The 23,871-nt window shown below is 35.6% G+C and overlaps 1 protein-coding gene across 1 annotated transcript in view; it reads right to left on the bottom strand.

Annotated features, from left to right (window-relative positions):
• The window catches only part of MAPk-Ak2 (MAP kinase-activated protein kinase 2), a 119,988-nt gene that overhangs the window by 28,153 nt on the left and 67,964 nt on the right, over positions 1–23,871 (bottom strand). Inside the window, exon 7 of the mRNA XM_090390468.1 lies at positions 9,462–9,586. Coding sequence (XP_090246594.1) covers positions 9,462–9,586 — 125 coding nt within the window. The remainder of the gene's footprint in view (positions 1–9,461; positions 9,587–23,871) is intronic.

Genomic DNA, 23,871 nt, shown 5'->3' with positions numbered 1-23,871 from the left:
AGTAGAAAAAGCTATCAAAGGCTTGAAATGTGGAAAAGTGGTATTTGACCAGAAATGCTGAAGTATGGTGATATAAAAGTCTTACAGTGGCTGCACTGCATAGTTCAGAAGGCCTGGACAGAGGGACAAATTCCCAATGATTGGAGTAGAGCTCTCATAGTACCCATATATAAAAGAGGGAAATAAAACTGAATGTGAGAATTACAGAGGTATTTCCCTACTGAGTATTCCTGGTAAGATCTATGCAAGTATACTTGAGAAACGGTTGAGAAGAATTGTGGAAGAAAAGCTTGGTGAAGAACAAGTTGGATTCAGGTCAAACAGGTAGTCAGGATCACATCTTCACTTTACGACAAACAGTTGAGAAAGCATGGGAATATAACAAAGATCTGTATTTAAGTTTTGTCGATCTGGAAAAGGCATATGAGAAGGTGCCAAGAGAGAAGCTATTCAATATGCTACAATTATATGGTGTCAATGGGGCATTATATTAAGCAATACTTAGTCTTTATTTGAGTTGTACATCAGCAGTTAGAATTGAAGGAAGTACAGGAAGATAGTTTAATGTTAAATCTGGTGTGAGACAAGGATGTACATTATCCCCACTGTTATTCATTATCTATATGGATCACATTATGAAGGAAAGTGGTATTAAACATGTTATCAGAATTGGAGATGTTAATGTCAGCTCTTTGCTTTATGCGGACGATGTTATACTTCTAAATAAATCCGCTACAAGTTTGTAAGATTCCTTGACTAAATTGAATAACTGTTGTAATAGATATGGTAGGAAGGTCAGCATTAAAAAGACAAAGACAATGAAAATAGGCAGAATCATTGAAAATGTCACTGCGTTGTGAATGGAGAACCTGTAGAACAAGTAAAACATTTCAGCTACTTAGGCACGATTTTTTACTGAAGATTGTAAATTAAATATGGAAATAGTAGAATTAACAAAGCTGGTATGGTAGGAAGTCAATGGAATAAATTCATATGGAATAAAAGAGAAATTAGTGGGAACACTAAATTAGCTGTATACAAGACAGTGTTCAAACAGTTTTAACTTGTGGATCTGAGAGCTGGATCAGAAGTAAAACTAGAAACCAGACTAGAAACCACAGATATGAGAGTCCTGAGATATAGTAGAGGCGTGAACAGATAGCATCAATGGCAATATCATATTAAACATGAGGATATTAGGAAAGAACTTGACATTGTCAGCATCCAGGAATGCTTTAGCAGGACTAATCTCAGGTGATATGGTCACTTAAACAGAATGGGCGAGGAAAGATTAGCAAAACAAGTGTTCTCTGCCAGGTTGGCAGGAAAATGACCCAGAGGAAGACCAAGATATAGGTGGATCGATACGGTACAAAGTGCCACAAGTGTTCTCTGCCAGGTTGGCAAGAAAACGATCCAGAGGAAGACCAAGATATAGGTGGATCGATACGGTACAAAGGGCTTAGACGACAGAAATATAAGATCTGATAATGTTGGAGTCTTGACAAGTATCAGACTGATTTGGAAGAAAATTGTAGATAGGAAGTTAGTAATGATGTAAATTTTTCATGTAGCACTATCATATCCTGTACACCCCTTGAGGTACATGTTAGGAATTTGATGATGATGAAGAACACACTAGCATCCAGAGATAAAGAGGTTATTATTCCCCTTTATAAGGCATTGATACTTCCAGACTTGAGCACACTTTGGATTACTGTGCTCAAGTCTGGTCACCTGGATTCCTTGGAGATGAGAAGGTTCAGAGGAGAGTGACCAAGTTGGTGAGTGATGTAAAAAATGCTCCTTACATTGATAGACTGACAACTTGTGGATTGCAGAGATTGGTTGATAGGTGGAGAAGAAGGGATATGACAAACATTTAAATTACTAAAAGGTTTTTATAAGATTGATGCAGGGGAAATATTTCAGCTGTGTGATAGTGATGGAAGTCATGGTAAGACTCTGTAATAGTAGAGTTACTGAGTGATCACTTTTCCTTAATTTCATCCCTTGAAATTAAGGAAAAGTGTGGTTAACAAAGGTGTGAGAACGAGGTTTTTTGCCTGGAGGGTGGTGAATGAGTGGAATGCATTACCTGACTCAGTTGTGAGTTCTTCGTCTGTAAATGAATTCAAGAAGAGATATGATAGATATTGTTTTGATAGTTTGGGTCTCCTGTGATGAGTCTACTGACTCCATGGAGATACCCGTAATAATGATGATAATAATAATAATAATTATCAGGAGAATGGCAAAATTTTCTGATGGCTATTGTAAAAGTTTAGAAAAGGAGAGAAGAGTTATTACTGTAAAAAGAATGAAAGATGATAAAGGTGACATGAAAACTGTAGATAAGGATATTCTCGATATCTGGAGTAATTACTTTGAAAGACTGTTAAAACAAAACAAAACAAAACAGGACAGTACTACAAAATTTTCAAGAGGAATGCATATCAATACTTGAGGTAAAAAAAAAAAAATCAATCAAAAGCCTGAAATATTAAAATGCAGCTGGAGTAGATGAACTGATTTGAATTATATTGCATAATTCAAAGGACCTAATCAGAAGGTTGAATTCCAGATGATTAGAGTACAGCTCTCATAGTACTCATCTATAATCATCATCAAATTCTTGACATATACCCTTTGGGGGGGAGGGGGGGATATCCATCTATAAAAAGATAAATAAAATTGAATGCGAGAACTACAGAAGAATTTCCCTACTGAGTGCTCATGGTAAGATTTATGCAAGTATACTTGAGAAAAGGCTAAGAAAAATTATGGAAGGGAAGCTTGGTGAAGAACAAGTTAGATTCAGGCCAAATACAGGTTGTCAGGATCAGATGTTTTCTTTTTCACTATATAATTTAAGGAAATTACAACGTACTAGGATATACATTAAAATAAATTTTAATATACTTCAATATTTTGGCAATGTCACGTTGCCATTTTCAAGAACTTAAGTACAAGACACGTGCACACAGGCACAACAAAACAGTAAGTGAGGAAGAAGTAGGAAGCTATTGTTGTTTATTATTTTAACGGTATAATAGAACACAGAAACTAAGTAAATAATTAATTTATTAACTTGATGCTGATATTTCGCTGGTATTATAACCAGCATCTTCAGAGCACAAAAACACTGTTTGTCACAACACGCGAGACTAAAACAACATGGTGTACTTAAACAAAATTGTAGCACCAACACAAAGACTAGAGTCCTGATTTTGGCACCCTCTATCTGAAAAAAAAAAAAAAAAAAAAAAAACCGCTATCATACATTACTAGAGTCCTAGAAAAGTGCTAATTTTTTCTTAATATCACTCTCTCCCAGATCTTCGGCAAGTTAATACAGCCATATTTGTTGATATCTGGAGTGTGTTTTAGGGCGTCTGTCACCTCTAAGAACAATCTCTCTGATTTATATGGGTTTCTGTGTAGTGCTTTTGTGTTTTTCAAGTTGATCCTGTGTGCAGGGGTATCCAGAGCATGGTCTGCTAGGCCCGACTTCCCATAATGATATTTCCGGACGTATCGTTTATGTTCGCTGATGCGGATATTCACAGTTCTTCCTGTTTGACCGTAGTAGGCTTGATTGCATGAGCAGGGTACTTGGTAGACTCCTGGATGTGATAAAGGAGGAATGCTGTCCTTGGGTGAGCAGATGAGGGTAGCTAATTTGCTACATGGTCTGAACGTAGTGCGTAGTTTATGTTTATTGAGAATTCTTGAGATCTTTTCGGATGTGCCTTTAATGTAAGGGATAGTGACTGTTTTGTTGTAGTTCTCTGTGGTGGATGGTGGGAGGGGTTTCTTAGGAGTGTTTAGTATTTTGTTTATTTTTTGTGGATTGTAGCCGTTGGCCAAGAAGGTGTGGCGTGAGTCAGTTCAGCAGTAAGAGCCTTGTCATTTGAACAGATTGCTCTCGCTCTATGGGTTAGCGTTTTTAATATGCCATATTGTTGAGAAAGATGATGGTGTGATTGTTTGTGTAAGTATCTGCCTGTATGTGTGGGTTTTCTGAAAACCCACACATACAGGCAGTTTAAGTACACCATGTTGTTTTAGTCTCGCGTATTGTGACAAACAGTGTTTTTGTGCTCTGAAGATGCTGGTTATAATACCAACGAAATATCAGCATCAAGTTAATAAATTAATTATTTACTTAGTTTCTGTGTTCTATTATACCGTAAAAATAATAAACAACATGTTCGACGAACACATAAGTCTGTCCACACGTAGGAAGCTATTATTTCTCCTAAAGTCCTGATGGTGCCCTCTAGCGGGCAATGTTGGTATTCTTGGGCGACTGGGCTGAAGGTCTTCTGATGTAGGTTTCTCAAATTTGAGGCAGTTTCATGCAGCCAAATTTGTTGAGGTTTGGATTGTTTCTTAGGGCTGAAGCTGATTCCATGAAAAGACTTTCATATTTGTATTTGCTACAGTGTATTATCCTGGCTCTCTTCCACCGTATTCTATGGCAGGTATCCAGTACATGGTCAACAAGACCAGAGTGGCTGTATTGGTGAAATCAATACAGCCTGTACAGGATCAGATGTGTCTTGAACCAGCATGAGGATATCACCATCAATAATATCATAGTCAGTTATTTTTTTTGTTTAATACGTTTGTAATTTTTTTAATAACTTTTTTTAAAGAACGTTTTGCACTCTTGAATAACAGATACACCCTTGAATCATTTTTCTCTTTGTAGTTTCATTTTCTCAAATTTCAGAATTGATTGTCAGGATCTCGATGTCCTGTTTTCTTCTACCCATTTCATTAATTTTGAAGTTATTGATATAAAACTGCTTTTGACAATATTTCTATTACTGAAAGAATCTAGACAGTGGTTTTAAAATGTGGACTCCCATAATATATTAACAACATTGAACTCTAGATTGATAACCATTCTTGGAAAAGACAATATGACGGGGTTTTTTGTGTGTATCTCCCTCACATGAAACCTCGAATACAGCAATTCTGAGGATGAACTAAGGAATTGAAAAATAAAAAAAATTTATATATTTATTTTTTATATAGCCCATATTTTGTCCAGAGACCAAATATGGATCTTTTTCAAGATGCTTCAGGCTTCCAAACATATACTGTCAACTCTGACTATAGCAAACATCATTAAAACAAACTTGCTTAGTGTAACAAACTGCTGAAGTGTCCAACCATAGCTCTGTTAGCCCAATGCCATTATGAAGAAAATTCAATATAGCAAACTATCTATAATAATGAACAACTGTGGTATCCTTACAAGTTAATTATGGTGAGAGTCAAGTATAAATAAAACCAACTTGTCCTATTTAAAAAAATGTGATGCAGTAATAGAACCAACCTCATTCATGTGCTGTCTCCTATCTAGGAGGTTGACCACCATGATGTGATTCATGGTTAACTATGGACATAATGACATGTGGTGAGGACCCTACCTCTACCACATATTGTCGTAAGTATTCGTGGCTGTAAACCCATGTGTGTTCATCAGGCTGGTTTGCCTGTTCTGAGGGACAAAAAACCTGAGTTTCTAGGTGGGAAAAAACCCTCTACTTCTGTGTGAGACTGGCTAACTCACTTTTAGCCGAAAGAGACTAGATAAAGGTTCCTTACGTCATGGATGGGAATCGAACTCAGGTCTTTCTGATCAAAGGGCTTCATCTATACCAACTGAGCAATAGACTCTCCAGTAATAAAACCAAACAGCATTAATAAAAGATTGTTCTATTTTACTGTGCACTACTGGGAAGAATGTCTTTCCTACATACGGTTTTTAACTCATCCTTTAGGTAATAAATGATTTCCCCTGCCTAATGTAAGAACACATTTGTACTTAATGGAATCCTGAATTGGATTGAAAAAATATACTGCATGGTCTCTGAAGAGTTAAGGTTTGATTATCTAACCCTAAGCTCACCACAGCACTGAAATACATTACAGTTTTCAACTTTTCATACATGACACTGTCATCACATTATATATATATGTATATATATATATATAGCCCCCTTGCCTTTAATACAAAACATCATACATCTTCTCCAGGAGATGTGCTTTGCATTAAGGGTAAATATTAAGATTAGTGATCAGAGCTTATTCTACTTTTACCATGAGTTGCCTTGGTCTTGCACTACGTGTAGGATCAGCTAGACTTGCAACACTTGCAGGTGCAAACTTGACTTGTTTGTCTGTTTGCTTACTTGGGAAATGGAGTAAAGCCAGGTTTAAAAAAGCTTGGTATCTTTAACATTTATTATACCCAAGGTAAAATACTTTCTACATATATATATATATGTTAAATGGAAAATTTTATTTTTAAATTTGGTTTATTCAGGATTCAACAAGAAATGGAAAACAATTAAGAGATACTTGGGCTTTACTATAGAATTTGATTGTGAAAGGGGTATATAGAATGAATAATTAATATAATGATACAAAGCATGAATCAAAAATGGCAATTATTCTGTGTGAAGAATTATGTTTTAGTTAATTGTAACAGCCATAATATGTTCTATGTGAAACGTATGTAATCTAAAGTTCAAGGTGCTTGGACGAGCGTTACGCTCGCGGCAGTGTAAATTATCGGAAAGCGGCTCACGTTTGAATTCGCAGAAGATGCTGACCTAAGGAAACGCGGTGACCCGGATGGACTAGCGGGAAAAGAAGGCAAGTGTCGGGCAAAGATTCGTAAGAAAAAAGAAGGTGCTAAAGGTGCGAAATAAAAAGGGTTAGCCCCCCCCGCAGAAGGATTTTTGATCATGGCACTTTTGCCCTTGCTTGAGTCTTGAACGTTTGGTTTTTGACCTGCTTTTCTCGGACGAGCGGTTCTGTCTCACCCGTGATGGATCCAGGATAGCCCGTAGATGTTCTATATCGGCAGCCGTAGTTCCCGTATTCGTGACCACGATGTGGAATAGGATCACCGGAAATAGAACCAGACCAACGTGGACAGATCACCAGCCATATGCCATGTATGACCACGTGCGTAAAGGTAATTCTACGATGTTCCAACTAAGTTTTCAAGGAAGGAGAACTCAGTACTGTATACAGAAAGTGGACTATCTTGGTAAAGTAATGTTTTATTCTCCCTTATGTTAGAAGAGAAGCATGCTCAAAATAAGTGTGAATTGCAGTTAAGTATTAAGTGTGAATGAACATTCTAGTGAGGAACTTTACGTGATTAGTGTTAACTGCAAAGGTTTAGATCTATAGGTATCTTTGTCTCAGATTGTGAATTAGATAGAGTGTGATAATTTGTAGCTTTTAACATAGCTTGACAAGATAAATTGAGAAGATTAGAGGTTTGATATATGTATTGTGTACAGTCAAATGAGTGGAATCTTAAAAGGAGCCTATGTTAAATTTCCAATTAAGTTCTAAATATCAATGATAGCTCTCCACCTGAGTATGACTTTAATCTAATAGTGGGAATGAATGTAACTATGTACAATTTAGTGAACTTAATAAATGTTCTTTATGTTTTAACCTGAAATTAGCCTGTGCCTAAATTCAACTCATTGCTCATAAATTTGGAACCTAATGCGGAGAATAATTGAATATTTATAGGTCAGGATTGCAAACATCATTGAGTATAATTAGTTAGATAATTAGGTGCTGAAGGATAAGTGTAGGCATAATCAAGTCTGTATAATTTCTGAGAGAAGTTCCCTGGTTAAGGATTCCTCCTAACCTAAGGATACTGGCTGGTGCAGCAGAACAAATAAATTTGCCAGTATCTGACGGGGAAACAACTCAAGACAGTAATTACAAGGGACTCGTCTCCAACAAGGAAATAGGCCCTTTGTTCTAGAGTTCAATACACATGGTTACTCTAAGTAGTCGGCCAAGTAGATAGATAGCCTTAGTAGTTTAGCACCATAGCTTGTGTTAAGATAGGATTATCAGTTTAAGGCAGAAATAAAGTAAATCGATTAACACAAGGACGAGATATTGAATATAGATATAGAATAAAAATAAAGAATTGAAGGTGGATATTGAAAGTAAAGAAAGTGAATAAAATATAAATACATACATATATATATATATATATATATATATATATATATACATAAATCAAGCAATTACTACACAGAACTATTTTTATTATATAATATATATATATAAAATCAGGCAATTACCATATAGTACTATTTTTTATTAACACATTCGCTGCCACGATCCTTGGGCATAGTTTGTTACTGCATGCCAAGCACTTTCACTTCTTCAAGGTCAGTGCGAGTAATCTCGTAGGCAGCTTATCAGACAGAATTTTGTTTCACATGCCAACTACGAGTAATCTTGTATCACCCCCACCTATATATTACATGTGCTGATAACTGTGTAACTTGAGTTCAGAGTCAGTGCAGTAAGGTTTATTGCGTCTCGTCTCTAGAAACCTTCAATTACGCCATGGCCAGTAAAAGAAAGCTTACTGATAAAGAATTAGAAGCTTACACTAATATGAGTGATGATGAATGGAAAGAATTATTTGGTTCCGATTCTGAAGATGATTATAATCATACAGACAACTCTAGCGGTGACTCAGATGATGAAGAAATTCTGAATATGAAGTTTGCGTCAAGCCAAATACATCAACATTTACTAAATGGGAAAATTTAGAACAAGAGCCCTCACAATTTGACTTTGTTGAAACTATGGGTTTTAAAATTGACACTGCAAATTTCAGTATCGAAAAGTTGAACAAACCAATTTATATGTTTTACAGAAAATTGGCAATATGCATTTTTGATATATACATTCAAAATGTGCATAAATTTTATAATATAGTTACTAGAAATGCAATAACTGCATTAAAATTTAGAGATTTATCTTAGTTTTTGTTGGAATAGATGAGCGACATCACAGAATATCAGCAGGATTCGGGATCTACATTATTTGGAAATTTTATCACCTACAGAAAAAAAGAATCGCCCAACAAAGCCATGCCGAGTATGTAACAAACAACAATGGGAAACACGTTATTATTGTCCTGTGTGCCAGGAAAAACCACCATTGTGCATGGAAAATTGTTATTGTTTTAAAATGTACCATTCATAATTTGATTTACAAATTACGGGTTAACTGCTGCTTGGCATAGGAGGTCAGTAATCGGCATATGAGTATATTCGTAGTTGGCTTGTGAGGCTCATATATATAATATAATACACTTTTGCTGAAATTATTTTCCTTCTACCAAGCCCCCAGACGTGCTCTCCTCTTTACTCACAAGCCAAGGGTCCAAATTATGGTGCTTATAACTACAGGTCAACTCCTGTTGGCATACGAGGTCGGTAATCGACATACGAGTATATTCGTAGTTGATTTGTGAGGCCCATATTCCAACTACGAGTATACTCGTAGTTGGCAGTGAACGTGTTAAAATAAAGAAAGAGAATTTTTTTTTATTAAAATATCTAAAAGTTACATTCGCTATTTAATTTTAATTGCTTTACCATCGGAAGACACATTTTCCCATTCTGGATTTGGAAAATCATATTGTCCTGCTCTGATTCTTTTTTTCATACCAGGAGAAATTGCTAGACCATGATGACTATAGAATGGTGGAAATCCACATAACCTAAATATAGAAAATAATTATTTAAGATTTTTACTTATAGCTAAGCTAATCACAGAAATTAATAGAAAATAAAACCAGAATGAAAAAGAATGTAACAACAAAGATCTTAACAACATATTGGCACATATATACAGTGACAAATATTCAAGCAATTTTTGGAAGCAAAATATACTTCACCAGAAATAATAATAATAATCAATTTATCCTTTACCATGCATGCAATCTAACAAATTCCTTTGCATTTACCCAAAGTTACTGTCTAGTGTGGCTTTATACTTTGTTTATAATTGGGCCATTTTTCTTTGAGGACATTCACCAGTCGGGTCCTGTGACCTGCTCAGTTACTGCCAAGAGGTACTGCAAGTGCACAGATTTAGTCATTTTCATGCATGATAGTGCCCCTCTACACTTGCGTACAGAAGGTTTGGGAATATTTCACAGAAGCCAGTGATCAGCCATCCTTTACCCACTCCATGGGTGACTTCTGGCTCTGGAGATTTCCACGAATCATTCTGATAACTTGCCAGTGCTGAAAGGCAGCATAACACATGTGCGCAACATCAATCTCAACCAGTTGCATTCTGCCAGTGAACACACTGTACAAAGAATGCAATTTGTGGCATACTGAGAAGGGCAGCACACTAAACAGTACAGTCCATGAGTGCATAATGGAAGTGAATAAAAATGTGTTATTTATGTTTCTGTTGCTTTCCTCTTTCTTACACACACACAAAAATTACATCTACATTTGGTACATCATACAGCACCTGTATTATGTGAATTTTGGAACTACCAATTTTTTTTAAGATATCACTTCTGCATGGCAAAGTTTCATTGCATTTGGTTCACTGGGTGTTGCTCCACATGGCCTTAACAGGGATTCTTTATTTTTGATCACCCTGTATATTGATATATATGTTGTATCTAGTCTGCAGTTAGCCTAGTGGCTGTGCGCTTCGCAACCATATGCCTGGGGAAGGAGTATCCTAGGTTCGATTCCCATCAGTGATGTGAGGAGCTGAAGGATCTTCCTCAGCCATAGCCAAGTTAGCCAGTCTTGGGTGTGGAAACGTTTTACTTTTTCAAGTTGTTTTACTTTTTCACGTTATTCTTTTTCAAGTTGAGAACAACTTGGAAAAGTACAACGTTTTTTATGTATCAATTATGTGTGGAATTTTTACCTGTAATTTCAGTTTGTTTAGATACTTCAATGTTTATTACTATTCTTTTCCTTTAAGAATACCTGAGGAAGGCTGTTATAAGCCGAAACTAGTCGTATTATTCTTATTAAAATCTTTATAAGTTATCTCGGTTTTTAGTCATTATATATATAGTGAAAACTGTGGGGTATCCATAACTATAGAATAACACGTATGCCACAGTAAATAACTTTTCATTTTTATTACGTAAATAATTCGTCTTATGTATCATAAGACCTTTACTATTAGATTGGGCTATTACTTACCTCCCTAATGAATACAATCCCACCAACCCACGAATTAGAAAACTCCATAGGCTCCTTAAGAAGGTCACTTCTTGGCCTCTGGAAGTTACTAACAAACTAAAACCATTTAACTCTAGATCCCCCAGTATACATGAGCTCCCAAAAATACATAAACAAAATGTGCCATTACATCCCATAGTGGATGGCATTGATTCCCCCACATACAAATTAGCTAAACAATTAGCCAAAGTGCTCACAGTATACTGGCAACACACCATCACACATAAAAAAACTCAGCCCACTTCAAAGCCAGTGTAGAAAACCTCTCACTCCAACATACTGACATAATGATAAGTTTTGATGTCTCCTTCTTATTCACAAATGTCCCACTCAAGGAAACTCTAGAGCTGATTCAAGTTAAATTTCCTCACGATATCTCAGCCCTGTTTCAGTTCACAATGAACTCAGGCTATTTCGTTTGGCAGGGAAAATTCTACAAACAGATAAGAGTGGACAGCCATGGGTTCATCACTTTCCCCACCCTTGGCCAACTTCTTTATGGAGACTTTTGAAGAGAAAGCCTTAAACTCTGCCCCACAAAAACCTACCATATGGCTTCGCTATGTTGATGATGTGTTCGTTATTTGGCCACATGGCTCGGATACACTCTTCTCCTTCTTAACACAGTTAAACAACCAACACCCCAGAATCAAGTTCACCCTGGAAAAAGAGGAAAAAAATAGCCTCCCTTTCCTAGACACACTAGCCACCCGCCAACCTGATGGAACCTTGATTTTCTCAGTTTATAGAAAACCCACCCATACAGGCAGATGCATTCACCAACAATCCCCCCCCCCCTCACAACAATATGGAGTTATTAAGACATTATACAACAGGGCTAAACTAATCTGTTCAAATGACAAAGCCCTAACCACTGAACTAAATCACATCCTTAACACTTTCTCAGCCAATAACTATATTCCCCCCACCAAAAAAAATACTAAAACCAGTAAACCATAATCCCCCCCTTAGAAAAACCTTAGAAAAACTTGCCAAAATCCTAAAAAAAACATGACCTCTTGTTACAGACCATATAGAAAATTGGCATTCCTTATCTGCTCCACTAAAGACCAACCACTTTCCCTAGACCTACCTAGTGTATACCAGGTCCCTTGCAACTGTAAACTGTCCTACTTTGGCCAAACAGGCAGGACAGTGAATATCAGAATTTCAGAACACAGGGACTACATCCAGTTTCACCAGTACAGCCACTCTGGGCTTGCAGTCCATGCTCTGGATACATGCCACAGAATAAGGTGGAAGAAAGCCACAGTAATACACTGCAGAAAGTTCAAATTTGAAAGACTGTTCATGGAATCAGCCTCAGCCCTAAGAAACATTCCAAACCTCAACAAATTTGGATGCATGAGACTGCCCCAAATTTGGGAAACATACATCAGGAGAACTTCAGCCCAACAACCAAGAATACCTAATATAGCCCACTAGGGGGCTTTAGGAAAAACAGTAGCTTCCTTGCTTTGTCCTCATTTGCTGTGTGTAGTGCTTGCGTGCACGTCTTTATCTTAAGTTCCCATGAAGATGGCAACGTGACGTTGCCGAAATATTTGAAATATATATTAACGTTTAATTTAATTTATATTCTAGTATACATTGTGAATTTCTTAAGTTATTTAATAATCATAAGATCTTATTAGTAATATTATCGAACAACAGAATGAAATCAATTAAAAAAAACAGCGAGCATGCTTAAATTGGAATCCCTGTATATGAAAAAAATATTAACTCACTGCTACATATAAACCCATCAACCAAATTCACAACTTGCTACCTTCTCCAAAAGACAAACTCCCCCAATGATGCAACCTGGCATATATGAAATATCATGTTTGTGTAACTTGTCTTACTATGAACAAACAGGAAGATTTATAAATAAACGTATCTCTGAACATCAAGACCACATCGATCTTATCAAATCTCACAAATTTGCCTTGCACAACATGGAATAAAAAACGCTAACCACAGGGTCCACTGGCAAAATGCTAAACTACCACATAGATATGTATATAAACATGAACATTTATATAAAGAGAGTGCTAAACACTTACTCCACAGACCCAATCTTAATTGGAATGACTGTCTCACTATTCCAAAAGTTTGGGAATTTGTTATCCTCAACTACATTAAATAATTTATCTGTTATATATTAATTTAATTAATTTTATCAGCCCAGTAGTTTTAATCAATGAACACCAGACTGTATACGTAGAAGGATTCCAATTTAAGTATGTGCACTACTGTTTTGAATTCAATTCCTATTGTTGTTCGATAATTGTGCTGATGATGTCTTTATGATACATAAGACAAAATATTTACATAATAAGAAAGTTATTTACGGTGGCATACGTGTTATTCTATAGTTAATCATGTAGTAGTCTTCCACTTAATCTCCCAAACATCTGTGTCATAACAGGGTTTAAATCTGCAGCTGGTTAGTTGGAGAACAGCTATGTTATCCATATGGCTTATCAAATTGGTTTTCAGTAAAATCTGCACTGAATTCTCAAATCTCTTCCAACTTTTTTTACACATGCTGTATTTTCATTTGTTTATGTGTATCATTTTTGTGCTAATTATTATGGTGTATATAAGTGATTTTGAGGAGATATGTTATACTGATCATTTTGTAGCAATTTAGTGAGTGTGTCAGAAATTGTAGCATATTTAAAAAAAAAAAAAAAAAAAAAAAAAAAAAAAAAAAAAAAAAATGAAATGGCAATAGATCTGTGTATTATGCTGAAAAATCATTACTTTGGGATGATTATTTTATGAGGTGCTACCCAAAATTTTGGGGAATTTTACCATTAAAAAAAATTACAGTAACTCCTAGTTTCCACTATCTTCTTTGAAGTAGTCAACAGTTTTTCCATGATTCCATGCATCCCTGGAAGTCTCCTCAAGAGTGACTGTGTTGAGCACCTTTTGTAATTCTACCTGGATCTCATCAATTGTATTTTGGGGAACAGTAAAAAGTTGCAGGAGCAAACAGGTGAATAGGGAATGACTGTCATGTTTTTGAGGTTTAAGATGTTTCCAACACTTCCATGTTTGGAAGCTAAGAACATGGAAGTGTAGCCATGGTGGAGCACCCAGTTATTGTTCTTCCACTTGTCTGGATGTTTAGGCTGAATGCTCTCCCTTAGCTGCCTCAAAACTTCATAGTTAAACTTGCCATTAACAGTCTGAACAGGGGGAAGAAATTCCTTGTGAACAATGCCTTGGATGGTTAAAAATAAATAAATAAATAAAAAATCAACATTGACTTGATATTGCTGCAAACTTTGTGTGTTCTTTTTGGCCACAGTGGATTTGGCAACTTCCAATGCAACGACTGCTGCTTTGTCTCAGCTACTGCAGCAGTTTTTATGAGGTTCACGCAATTTTTTTTCTTCAGATTCTTTGCTTCTTGAATTCTGCCATTTCAGTTGGAGAATAAAATCACTGAACCACGAAAGCATGACATTACAAAAAATGCACATAATCCAAGAACAGCCTCTCAGCCTGCTAGCATACTAATTCACAAAATATACTGCTCGTCCCTTCTAGTAGCAGAAGGCTGTTAGAGGAGACGGTTCATGTACACTATTCAAATTCCCAAACTTTGGGTAGCACCTTGTACATGCTTCCTGAAAGATTCATTTCCATCTCTCTCTCTAATAATAATAAAAGATTATAAATGGAAAATTGACATTTATAGCAGTAAATAATTTTTTTTTCATGCAATATTTTTTTAAACAAATGATTTAAAATTTTTTGTAACAATGATGCTCACATGTACTATAATAGTACATTTCTCTCCCTTTCCTTTGTGAAGCACTGGTTGTTTTGCCTTCACAGATCAAAATGATAGAACTGAACTATGGGAAATTGATGTGGATTTGGGGAGGGGGGGGGGGAGTGATGGTAGACAAGGAGTTATTATTGTATATGTCCTCTGAAGTACAGAGGATATATGCAAAAGAATCGTTCATAAGATCACAAGAACATACTGACAAGCAGAGATAAAGAATCTATTATTCATCATTATAAAGATTTGACCCATTAGGTTTCTGAGGGATGGGGAAGCGGTGAAGAGGATCTGGAGGCAACTGACCAAGATGGTGACAGGTGTGTGGAATGCTTGCTATGAGGATAGATTGAAGATTTTTAAGTTATAAAAATTATTTGTTAGGCAGAAGAGATAATATAATAAAAATATATTAATATTGACTGAAGGGAAATATATAATTAATGTAGAAGAAAATTTTAGCACATGACAAGAAGGATGAGAACTTGGGATAATGCCAAAAAGTTGTGTAACAGTTGGTATTTACAGCTTAGTTCATATGAAAGTGAGCCTCATCTGTTCACAAAATCATCCATAGTCATGAAGTGCCCAACTCTACTAGAGCAAAGAATGTTAACGTGAATGTCAGTCAACTTTCAAAGTCCTATGGGCACAACTTCTGTGTCAGGGTTATCTTGAATGGGCAGAAATGCAGAATCTTCCATATTGTGCAAAACATATTCATGTGTTCTTAATACAGCACATGCACTGCAGGAGCCAATGCTGTTATTCATGGAATGCACAGTGGCAGTAGAAGTCAACTTCATTCACTTGTGAACTGATTTGTTCACAAGTGAACGAGATAGGAAATTGATGTGGATTTGGGGACGGGGTCTAACTTCCACCAATCCAGTTTCTTCAAAACAACTAATCATTCGTCACAGAGCACACATGGAGACAGTAGACCTCATCGACATTTGTTCAAACATTTGATCATCCTGTATGTGTTGTGTATCCATGTGTGTGTGTGCATATCATCAATTCATTTCAATGGAAACATCTCTTCTGTGGAAATACAGAGAGGTATAAGACAAGGTAACACAGTATCTCCAAAACTATTCACAGCATGCCTAGAAAAATATATTCAAACTTCTTGATTGGGAAGAAAAAGGTCTCAAAATAAATGGAAGATATTTAAGACATTTATGCTTGCAAATGTAATAGTTATCATTACTTCAGCTTCACTTGAATTACGGACTTGTATCCATGAAATCCAAATTGCTAGCAAAACAGCTGGCTTAAAGATAAACCTAAAGAAAACCAAGTTATGTTTAATAGCTTTAACAGCCAGAAATAATAAAAATCAACAATGATGAAACTGAACAAGTAGATCATTACATATACTTAGGACAATGGATCAAAATATTATGGATGAAATTAAAAGATACGCAATGCTCAGGTGGAAAGCATTAAAAATAACAATCAATATCAAAAGCCAGTTATCATTATGCTTGAAAAGGAAAGTTTTTAACCAATGTATTCTTCCAATATTGACTTATGGCTGAGAAACATGAACACTAAATGCAAAGGAAATTCAAAAATTAAGAGCAATTTAGTATGGAAAGAAGTCTACTTGATATCGCAAGACTGGATCACAAATGTAATACGTAGATAACAAATCAAACCAAAGTCTCTGGCATCATAGAAAGAGTGAAACATCTGGGCTGGACACATTGCTCAAAGAAAACATCAACAATGGATAAAAGACAGGAGGAAAAACAACCACAACAACAATCAAAATCAAAGTGGATTGATGATATCATCAGATTTGCAGGAGTGATATAGGGAAGGAAAGCCAGCAGTTTTGGAGTCATCTTGGAAAGGCTTCATCCAGCAGTGGATTGACAATTGGCTGGTGGTGGTGATATCATCAAGACCTTTAAGGGGTGAGAGAACAACAAAGTTTACATTCTTACTAATTTCCTATCAGAAATTTTCCTCAAAGTTGATTGGTTATCTATAAGAACTCCAATCGTCTCATAACTTATATTTTAATCACCCTCTGGTACATCTGCTTTGCTAATCTTTCCTCTTCCACTCTGTTTAAATAACCTGAGATTACTTCTGCTCACACAATTTTGAATGTTAATAATGTCAAGTTCTACATTTTCCACATGATTTTGCCACTGATGCCGCCTGTTCACTTTTCTAATTTTTATCAGAACTCGCATATCAACTGTTATGAACTGTTTTGTTTCTAATCAAGCTCTCAATCCATAAATTAAAATTGGTTTGAATATTGTCTTGTATACAGCTAATGTTCTGACCAATTTATATCTTATTCTATATGAAATTATTTAGTTGACTCCCTAATATACATTCATGTTCATAGAAACCTCATCACCGGCTGTAATCATTTTTCAAATAGGGAATAATAATAAATGAAAAGGGATAATAACACAATAGTTGTTACAAATAATGAAGAAGGAAATATAACATTTTTATTTCTGATTAATATTTTGCTCTTTTTTAGTACAAGATGTGACATTATTAGGATATGACAACCAACTTGACAAATTTGCAAATATTTCAAAATGGTCAAGTTTGTTGTCATTTCCTAACTATGTCACATCTTGTACTAAAAAGGAGCAAAATATTAATTTAGTTCAATTACACAATTTTACTAACATTCAAAGATAAAAATCCACTTTTTGCTGTTTAATACTTTGTGGGCCTTCCTCTTCCCTTTATTACAGCTTGGCATTGGCAGAGCATCGACAAAATCAATTTCCTGATGGATACAACTGTCACTTCATGGTTCCAAATCCTTATAATGGCTTCATGGAGCTCCCAAAGTGTTTTTGGCCTCTTCTCGTGTATTTTAGAATCCATTTGGTACCACAAATTCTCAACAGGGTTGAGATCTGGGCAGTTATATGAGATCACGGTAGTCACTGAATAGAGTGTTCACTGAGCCACTTGCAACAAAAATTGAAGCTTTTTTAAATAACTAAACTCAGTTCATATGGTACATTTTTGGGTTATAATAGCATTATTACTTACACTTTTCCCCTATGACAAGGGACAGAGTCATCCTGAATGATGTAGTTTATCGTTACGATAAAGTGACCCCTGATAGTAGGCAGCAATTCTTCTAAAATTTTCTGGTACACATGCATTCACTGAACCTTTTGTGAAATGTAAGCGACCAACACCATGATATGACATGGAGCCCCAGATCATCTGACTGGCTGAGAATTTGACCGCTGACACCATACAGACAGACAGGGTTGAATTTTTCCCCTGATCATCTTTGAACTGTCTGCCATCGGTGCTCTGCAGGTTAAACTTTTTCTCATCAGAAAAAAAAAACTCTTTTCCACTGATCGGGGGGAGGTCCATTTGGTATGTTCTTTGCACCAATTTAACCAAGCAAATCTCATTTTTGGTTAACAAGGACTTCTTTTTCAGGACAACCAGCTAATAGTCCTTGTTGAATAAGTGTTCTGACAGTTATAGAGCTTGCCACAACTCCAGATTGCACACAGCGATTTTTGAGACAGAACCATTTTAGAAATAGATCTTGGCATGGTGTAGAGAGTAGCTTTCTTCCTGTTTCCTCTTTAGCTACTTCATGAGAGGAATAGCCTTCTTTTTAGAAATTATGGACTTTACAACGGTGTTATAAATAACTATTTTAATTTCCCGATATTTCAACCTTCATGTTAAGGTTATCATCTGGAGTATATACAAGGACAAGCTGGGTTACATTTCACACAGTATGCTAAAGAAACAATGATTTGAACAACGGTTATTCTACTAACATGACCTCTAGTGAAAAAAAAAATATATATATATATATAAAAATAAAAACTAAAATACAAATAAAATTAAAAAATTAATTAGAAACTATATCAAAGCTATATTCTATTTAAGATAACATCAGAGAAACATTAGTTCATATAGATAGTTTTCTTACAGTAACAATGACGTCCTAATTTAACATGACAATTGTTATATTAGATTTAAGATTCTGGATTATCTATAGTCCTGTTTATAGTTAACTCTTAGGGAGAAAAGATCTGTGGATAGATTATGTGCCTTCCATATACTTGGGATTTTTAGACCATCATTATTGTTAACATTAGGGTGGTTGATAAGAATCTCACAGGCTTCTTTAAATTTATGTTCATACATGTTTTGGCGTGATATAAACAATTGGTGCTTTTCTAGTCAATTCAATGTAAAGTGTTCAGGGCATGATCAGAAAGGCCAGCTTCACCATAGTTATTATATTTAATGTGTCATTTATGTTCCTTTTGTCTGATAGGAATTGTGTGTCCTGTTTCCCCTATATATGGTATATCACAGGTGCAATAAATACAGTATACCTCCGGAGGGGGGGCAACAGAAAGAGTGGGTTTTTGGATGAGTTGAGTAAGCTTTTTAATTTTGCAGGCGGTTTAAAAGTGGCTTTGAGGTTGTAGTATTCTGTTTATTTTATCTGATGTCCCTTTAATGTAAGGAATGGTTATAGTTTTATTGTAGTCTAGTTTATCTTTGTTTTTTAGTGAGGTCTTGTAGAGAATTTTGATGATAGTGTGTTGGCTGTAACCATTTTTTAGGAAAGTATTGCTGATAGCTTTAAATTCGTCTTTAAGCACTTGTTTATTGGAGCAAATCTTCAAGGCCCTGTTTCTTTAGAGTATTAACTACACCTAGTTTTTGTGTTGGATGATGGTAGGAGTTTATGTGTATATATTGGTCATCATGTGCCGGTTTCTGGTAAACAGTGAAGGAAAGACTGCCAGAGGGAAGATGTGTGACAAGTGTACCTAGAATCGGAATTGTGTGATCTGCTTTTCAATCTCAATTGTGAACTGCATGCATTTGTGTTGTTTGTTTAGGTGGCTGAGGAAAGTGTCTAATGTCTGGCAGACATGGGGCCATATAGCGAAAACATCATCAATGTATCTAAGCCAGACTTTGGGTTTTAAAGGAGAGGAATCAACAGCACGTTGCTCAAAATATTCCATATAAAAGTTAGCAATGGGGGAATAATGGCGAGCCCATGGCTGTGCCTTCTTTTTGTAGGTAGAAAGCGTTCTGCCACACAAAATAACCAGAACGTAATACATGCGCAAAGAGCGCCATGATGTCTGGAGGGAATTTGTCCTGTAAAAGAAGGATTGTGTCATTGACTGGGACATTTGTAAAGAGGGTAGAGACATCAAAACTAATAAATCATCTTTTTCTAATGTAATGCCTTTGATTATATTTATAAAGTGTTGTGTGTTTCTGATATAGGAGGGGGAATGACCTACCAATTTTTGGCTAGGTGATAATTCGGACTGTCTATACCTTCCACTATCGGCAGGAGTGGTGTGTTTTGTTTGTGTATCTTTGGTAGACCGTAAATTCTTAGAGAACGAGTGCAGTGCGGAAGTAATTTTTTGACTGTATCTTTGGGTCATGTTGAAACAGATTTAAGTAACTTCTCAGTTTTCTTTTTAATTCTATTGGTTGGGTTGTAGTTAACAATTGATATATATTGTTGAATGAGACTAGCAGATTCATTTTTTCTAAATATGTGGTTGGATTTAGAATAACAGTGGCACTGCCTTTATTGGCTCTGGTTATTATGATGTCCGGATTTCATTTTAGTGATTTATTAGTCAGTTTTGACGTCTCTGCCTCTCTTTACAAATGTCCCAATCAATGACACAATCCTTCTTTTAGGACAGATTCCCTCCAAATATAACGGCACTCTTTGTGCATGTATTATGTTCTGGTTATTTTGTGGGAAAACGTTTTCTACCTACAAAAAGAAGACACAGCCATTATCCCCCCCCTCCCCATTGCTAACTTTTATATGGAATATTTTGAGCAACGTGCTCTAGATGAATCATAGGGAAAAATGAAACAAATGTTAATTGGAAGGATTTTTATTACTGCTTAATAAGTAGGTACATGATACAATTATTTTTTTAAAAAGCTAGTGATTTTTGCTTGGGACAATGACTAATGCAACTCTTTAAAAGTTTTGCAGTAAGGAGCGCAAAGTTTTTCAATGGCTTTCATAAAGCGTCCTCTTCTTTCTTCATTTGGGTCAATCTCCATTGCAAAATCAGACAGTTCCTGTGCCTTTTTTTAACAATTCGTTTAACTTCTTGTAAGTTTAAGGTGCTTTATCTTCTTCTTCATTATCGCTGCTTTTACTGTCAGCTGATGTTACAAGATCATCCAGTTCTTCATTTGTCATTTCTCGATCGTAGTTCTCAATTAATTCTTTGACTTTTCCTTCTTCCATATCTGAAAATCCTTTGCCGCCAATTGCTCTTGCAATTTGTACGATTTCTTTGGCTTCATTTTCAATCGATGGAAATCCTTTAAAATTGTTGACAACTTATGGCCAGAGCTGATGCTAGCAAGCATTCAATGTTGATGAATTCAATTGTTCCCATGCGAGTTTAATCATTTCTACGCAGTGGCTTATGTTGAATCACTTCCAAAATGCCATTAGCGTGTCGTGCTTTCCTTCGTCTAGTGCTTTATTTACAGAGGTGTAAACATGCCTGACATAATAGGCTTTGAATGTTTTTATGATCCCTTGATTGGATTAAGGAAGCGGTGTTAGGTTGGAGGAATAAAACCTCTACATTTGGATGCAATGCTGTGAGGGCTTCAGCATCGTGTCCTGGAGCATTATCGAGAATTAGGAGAACTTTAAAGCACAGGTTTTGCTGTTCTAAGTAATGTTTAACTTCTTTAACGAATGAATTTTCAAACCAGTTATTAAAGAGGGCTTTTGTTACCCAAGCTTTTCTATTCCATTTCCACACAACGGGCAATTGCTCAAAATTTTTTCCTTGCAATGCACGAGGTGTTTTAGATCAATAAATGAGCAGAGGTTTGCACTTGAAGTCGCCTGATGCATTTCCACAAAAAAGCAAAGCGAGTCTATCCTTAAAAGCTTTAAAACCTGGGGAAACCTTTTGTGTCTTTGTGATGTAGGTTCGTTGTTCCATTCGCTTATAAAATAGGCCCATCTCATCCGCATTGAAAACTTGTTTGCAGAATGTAATCCCTCTCTTCAATGAATTTCAAAAATTGGGGTTTGAATTTCTCTGCTGCTTCTTTATCTGCAGAGCCAGCTTCTCCCTGAAGCTTTACACTGTGCAAATTAAAACGACGCTTAAAGTTTTCAAGCCAACCTTTTGGTTGCTTGAAAGTCAATTTTTTCTGACGATTGGCCATCTTTATTTAAAACGAAAGAAAACAAATCTAAAGCTTTGTTTTGAATAGCAACACCATCCACAACTGAGCCTTTTTCGTTTACTTGATTGTCAATCAAAGCTATTAATATTTTTTCCATCTTTTCCAATTGCGGAATTCTTCTTAAAACTTGAGCAACCTTTGCTGAAGTATCGCCTGAAGCTTGGACACTAGACCGAATCTTTTCTTCATTCTTCCGTATTGTTCTTATGTTTGATTCGTTTATAGCTAGTTCTCTTGCAAGCGATGAAACACGTGTACCATTTTTCAACTTATCTAAAATTTCAATTTTCTGAGATAATGTCAAAACTCTGCATCTTTTTGCTGCTTTATCATCTTTATTCTTCCTCTTAGATGTCATATTGAATTTTTGAAATTAAAAGAAATACAAATGCAAAAGGAGAAGAGGATAAACACTAATAAATACGTGATTACAGCTCTGCTAACATGAGTGAAATGATCGCAACTTGGCGTGGGTCACTCAGCTAGCGGGCAGCGCCAAGCAGGGTTGCCGGCCGACGCTCTGCAGCGTACCACATATGAATGAAATTCTAGCGTTGGACAAATTAAATGGAAACAATTAAGATAACGCGTATGTGCAAAATCGCATTCTGCAAGGGTTTACTGTATTGTATTTAGCAGTATATTTAGTTTAATTCTATCTTTGACAGTTGTTTTCCATTCTTTTAGGATTCTATTATATAAATGTTGAATAGGACTAGGGACAAGCCACAACCTTGTGTTACTCCTTTATTTATAGTTATAGGTTCTGATAATGTTCCATTCGCAAATTTTTGTTTTTATGTATTAGACTTTTTATTGCTTTAATTAATTGAGGAGGTATTCTATCATCTTGTAATATTTTCAAGATGATAATAGATTTCTGTTCAAGTTATCATATGCCTTTTCGTAGTCAATAAATAGAAGTGGGCAGATTAAATTCTCTTTTCTATGATCTGTTGCATTGTGAAAGAGTCATCTGTGCATCCTCTAACCTCTTCTAAAACCACACTGTTCTTCTTCTTCTAAATAATTTTCTGTATATTTAATTAGCCTGTTCTTTAAAATGTTTGCATTTTAAAGAACATTTTTTTTTAAATGTTAGAAGCTGTTATTAAGAGAGTAATGCCTCTGTAATTTCCACATTTGTCCTTGGGACCTTTTTTGTGAATATTTATTACTGCTCCAGTTTCCCATTCTTTTGGGATTTTTTGATATTTCCTGATATTATTGAAGAGTTTAAGTAGGTTTTCTTTTAAATATGCTATTGTCTGCATATATAAAGAGTTCAATGCATATTCCACCCAGGCCCAGACTTTTCCTATTTCTTGAGTTTTTAAATTCTTCCATTACTATTTCTTCGGTACTTCAATATATTATAGATATATTGATATCTTCTATTTTGTGAGTTTTGTCATTGTTTTCTATTTCTTGTTTTTCATTCTACAATATTTTATAATGTTCTCTCCAATCCACTTTGGAAATTAGATTATTTCTTAATTGGTCATTTTCTGCTGTTTGTAGTTGCCTGAAAATTTTAAAACCTATTTTTTGTGGTCCAGTGATTTCCTGCTCTAATGATTTAACATTTTCACTCCAATCTTCTCTGTGTATACTTCTGGAAAGCTTTCTGACTTCAGCCCATAGTTTCTTACACTGTATATAGTCAGCACTGTGTCTACTCTGCAGATAGATTTTAAAAGCCTGTTTTTTTCTTTCGAT

This window comes from Typopeltis vanoorti, chromosome 3, assembly GCF_054136105.1.
Source record: "Typopeltis vanoorti isolate ZY-2024b chromosome 3, IOZ_Tvanoo_1.0, whole genome shotgun sequence".
NCBI classification, from domain to species: Eukaryota; Metazoa; Arthropoda; class Arachnida; order Uropygi; family Thelyphonidae; genus Typopeltis; species Typopeltis vanoorti.
This window is presented reverse-complemented; position numbering and strand designations above follow the sequence as displayed.